Source organism: Bombus pyrosoma, linkage group LG15 (genome assembly GCF_014825855.1).
Source record: "Bombus pyrosoma isolate SC7728 linkage group LG15, ASM1482585v1, whole genome shotgun sequence".
Taxonomy (NCBI): domain Eukaryota; kingdom Metazoa; phylum Arthropoda; class Insecta; order Hymenoptera; family Apidae; genus Bombus; species Bombus pyrosoma.
Genome location: NC_057784.1, coordinates 9060989 through 9065139, shown reverse-complemented (window position 1 = coordinate 9065139; position 4151 = coordinate 9060989). Strand labels below are relative to the sequence as shown.

General features: G+C 27.2%; 1 protein-coding gene across 2 annotated transcripts; it reads left to right on the top strand.

The window, feature by feature from the left end:
* Positions 1–346: 346 nt before the first annotated feature.
* On the top strand, positions 347–3813 carry LOC122575631 (actin-related protein 1). Of its 2 annotated transcripts, none has more exons than XM_043744854.1 (7): positions 347–507; positions 832–896; positions 1685–2011; positions 2100–2409; positions 2541–2714; positions 2820–2882; positions 2957–3813. In XM_043744854.1, the coding sequence occupies exons 1-7, from the start codon at positions 460–462 to the stop codon at positions 3098–3100; spliced, it is 1131 nt and encodes a 376-aa protein (XP_043600789.1). In that variant the 5' UTR covers positions 347–459; the 3' UTR covers positions 3101–3813. The 2 variants fall into 2 exon arrangements, with proteins under 2 accessions (XP_043600789.1, XP_043600790.1); XM_043744855.1 differs by lacking the exon at positions 347–507 and adding an exon at positions 587–756.
* The last annotated feature ends 338 nt before the right edge of the window (positions 3814–4151 follow it).

Genomic DNA, 4151 nt, shown 5'->3' with positions numbered 1-4151 from the left:
TATTTGATTTTTATATTTTATTTATAATTATTATCTTATAATATCCCAACATGGAATAATCAAATAAAACATTCTTCAAGGTTAGCTATGACTAAATGAAACAGAAATTATTTTATGAATTTATAAAAAAAATAGGTATACTTAATTATTGTTAATATTTTTGTTGTATACATTATATATCTTAACAAATATTTAATAAGATTTATATATATATAAAAATGTGATTTACGATAAGTAATCGATAAGAATGATCACATTTAAATATGTATTTTCAAACTTTTCAGAAGAATTGAATGAATAATTGGCAAACCTGTTTGTGACTAGTAACAAGTAATTTTATTTCGCTAAGCTGTCAATAACTCCCTCCAAAACTCACCAGAGAATAGGTGTGCAACTGTGGGGTTACAGTTGTGAATTTCCAAAGTTCTTACATAAAATAGTACGATTTTTTAGATAACTATGGAACCGTACGATGTGATAATTAATCAACCCGTAGTTATCGATAATGTAAGCAATATATCAAAATATCTAAGTCTTCAAATAATTTTACGTTCTTTAAACCAGTGTGTCAAATTCAATTCTTCCATAATGTCGGCTCCTAAGCAACGCTCAAGATTTTTCTCTTTTTCTTTAAAACCTTGAATATTGTGTTATATTATGCGATCTTCTTACATTTTTTCGTGTCATTTCTGTTATTAATATTTTATTATATAAATAGGTTATATCTAATAAAACTGGTGACCTAATAGAAATACAGTAATTTTTATAGTTTAAAATCGATAATGATATTCAATGATAATGTTATAATGATCTTTCTATTTCCTTTTTTAGGGTTCTGGTGTAATTAAAGCAGGATTTGCTGGCGATCAGATACCAAAATGCAGATTTCCAAATTAGTAAGTAAATCTTCTGCTACCACCTAATTAATATTCTTGACAGCTTTCTGTTTGCTTGGAGGTTATTCACAGGCCGTAGATTGTGAGATAATTTCAAGTATTTTGAGTTCTTAAGATTTATATTGTTCTATAGTTTTTTAGTTTTCCTAACGTTACTAATTGTGTTAATTATACAAGGCGTTTCAGAATTTGTAGACACAACTTCACTGGTGGATTTAATACTTCAGAATAAGAAAAAAAGCTCATATTAACATAGCTCAATATGATCTTGTTTCCATGATACAGCCATATTTGTATTATATCAATTATTTACCTGGCTTTACAGAAATTGCACAAAATAACCACTTTTGGCATGAATACAAGCTTATAGATGTCTCAGCACAGCATTCAGCAAGATCATACATTAAATGTGTATCTGCCATTTCTGTATTTGTATAATCTGCCATTATTGTCAATATTATAAAATATAGGCACTCAATAGATATATTGCTATTATGAATGATACGATTGAATTGATTTAAGAACATTAAAAGGGAATGTTTATATAATACAGAGTGTTGTAAAATATTTATAAGATCGTACATAATATATTGAATGTTATTTGTAAACAAATAAAGAACTTAGTTTATCAAAAGAATTTTTGGAAAACAAAAATTTGGCTGTAACTCAGAAACAGGGTCATATCAGGCATACTGTATGGGTATTGATTTCAATTTGCGTTCATTTAAGTGAAGTTATGTCCACATGTTCTGAAACACCCTATATATTATATTAATAATTTTTTGCAGTATTGGCAGACCCAAACATGTGCGTGTTATGGCTGGTGCTTTAGAAGGGGATCTTTTTGTGGGCCCAATAGCAGAGGAACATCGTGGTCTTTTATCTCTTCGTTATCCAATGGAACATGGAGTTGTTACAGATTGGAATGACATGGAAAGAATTTGGTCTTATGTTTATAGTAAAGATCAATTAGCAACATTTAGCGAAGAACATCCAGTTTTGTTAACAGAAGCACCGCTTAATCCAAGAAAAAATAGGGAAAAAGCTGCAGAAATATTCTTTGATACATTCAATGTTCCAGCTTTGTTTGTTTCAATGCAAGCTGTTCTTAGTCTGTAGGTATTCAGTTTTAATGAACTGTATTTTTTGTACAATATCATTAAACGGTTAATAACATTCTCATTATTTAAATTTAATTTAAAGATATGCCACAGGACGGACTACAGGAGTAGTTTTAGATGCTGGAGATGGTGTCACACATGCAGTACCTATTTATGAAGGTTTTGCTATGCCTCATAGTATTATGAGAGTTGATATAGCAGGACGTGATGTCACAAGGCACCTCCGGCTTCTTCTACGTAAAGAGGGTATTAATTTCAGAACTACAGCAGAATTTGAAATTGTTAGAACAATTAAAGAAAGAGCATGCTATCTTGCTAGTAACCCTCAAAAAGAAGAAACTATTGAAACAGAAAAATTCCAATATATATTGCCTGATGGAAGTTACTTAGAGGTAATAATATATGTTGTTCCTTTAAAATTAGTTGTTACTTATACAATTTATGTATATGTCAATATATTTTAAATTTATATGAAAAATTTTATTATGTAATGTATGCAGAGTATGGTATTTATTTGCAATAGATTGGACCAGCGCGGTTTAGAGCTCCTGAAGTGCTCTTTAGACCAGACTTAATTGGAGAAGAATGTGAAGGACTTCATGAAGTATTAACATATTCCATTCAGAAATCTGATTTAGATTTAAGAAAGGTATTATTCCAAAACATTGTCTTATCAGGAGGATCTACATTATTCCGCGTAAGTATAAAATTAATGAAATATTTTTCATGTATTAATATATACATATTAATACATATCAAATTAAATTTTATAAACATTAAATATGTGTATCTTGTATGTTAGGGATTTGGTGATAGATTACTATCTGAGATTCGTAAAATGGCACCGAAAGATATAAAAATTAGGGTATGTATAACGTGCAATAAACACTATATGCAACTCGATATTCGTTTGCTAAGAATGTTTAAATTCTAATATAGATATCAGCTCCTCAAGAACGATTATATAGTACTTGGATTGGAGGTTCTATTTTAGCTTCTTTAGATACTTTCAAGAAGATGTGGGTTAGTAAAAGAGAATATGAAGAGGATGGTATTAGAGCAATTCATCGTAAAACATTTTGAACTTAATTTAGGAAGATTTATGATGTTATGTCAAATAATTTAAGTACAACACATAAATAATGGCACAGTCGTCGCAAAAATCGACATGTACCGTATTTACCATGCCCTTTGAATGCTTTTAATACTGCAATTTTAAGAAAATGTTGCTTTAACTGTTCTTTTTTAATGAAAATATATTCCAAGGGATCATAAAATGTCGTATTTAACGAATTAAAAAGAAACGTAATGCAAAAACAGTGTAATATGATTTATTTTATACTTCGAAAGTTTATGTAAAACTTTTAATATGCAAATATTTATTTAGTCATAGTTTTAAAATAAAAGTTTTATTATATTTTTAAATAATATCTATTTATTAAGATTCCTTGGAAATGTACATAAAAATTTCCAATGCTAGATACATTTTAACTTTTCAAATTAACTTTACTTGTAAAAGTAAACACTATATTACTTGTAGATTTGAATGGAAATCTCTTCTTTTATAAAAGTACTATCTTTCTAAGTTATTATATTTGTTTTTATACTATTTATAATTTTATTATATTTAATACAATAAAAGAATAGACTATTCTATTAAAAAATAAATGAAATGCTTTCGTTAACCAACTAATCGTTATAAAAAGATAATGTAATTTCTATCTCTAGTAACAAGTTTGCAAAGTATTTGTAAATATGTATGCTTTGGTAAAATAAATCTATAAACTCTTTACAAATATGCTGATTATGTCAAATTTTATAATCAAGCGGTAACAATGGCAAATTCCACAATTTCATATGCAATAAAAAAATTGCAATATATTAAAACCGCAAATATTAAAAATTTGAAAATATTTAATAGTAACTTTATTATAAAGGTACCAGAAATATTTATATTTGAGTTCGTATATTTTTCTAACTATAATAGAATTATTGAACGTCAGTTAGTTGTTTGAAATCATATTATTTACTTCTTATTTACTTATGTATAAGTACATTTTTATAATTGTAATAATTATTTTCATGATTGTTGGATATTGTTATCATTTTTTGCATAATTTAACTTATTTATTAA

Coding starts and splice junctions, on each gene's coding strand:
- LOC122575631 (XM_043744854.1), top strand. CDS start 460: ATGGAACCGTACGATGTGATAATTAATCAACCCGTAGTTATCGATAAT. Junction 508..831: donor AACCCGTAGTTATCGATAAT/GTAAGCAATATA, acceptor TTCCTTTTTTAG/GGTTCTGGTGTAATTAAAGC. Junction 2,715..2,819: donor GAGGATCTACATTATTCCGC/GTAAGTATAAAA, acceptor CTTGTATGTTAG/GGATTTGGTGATAGATTACT.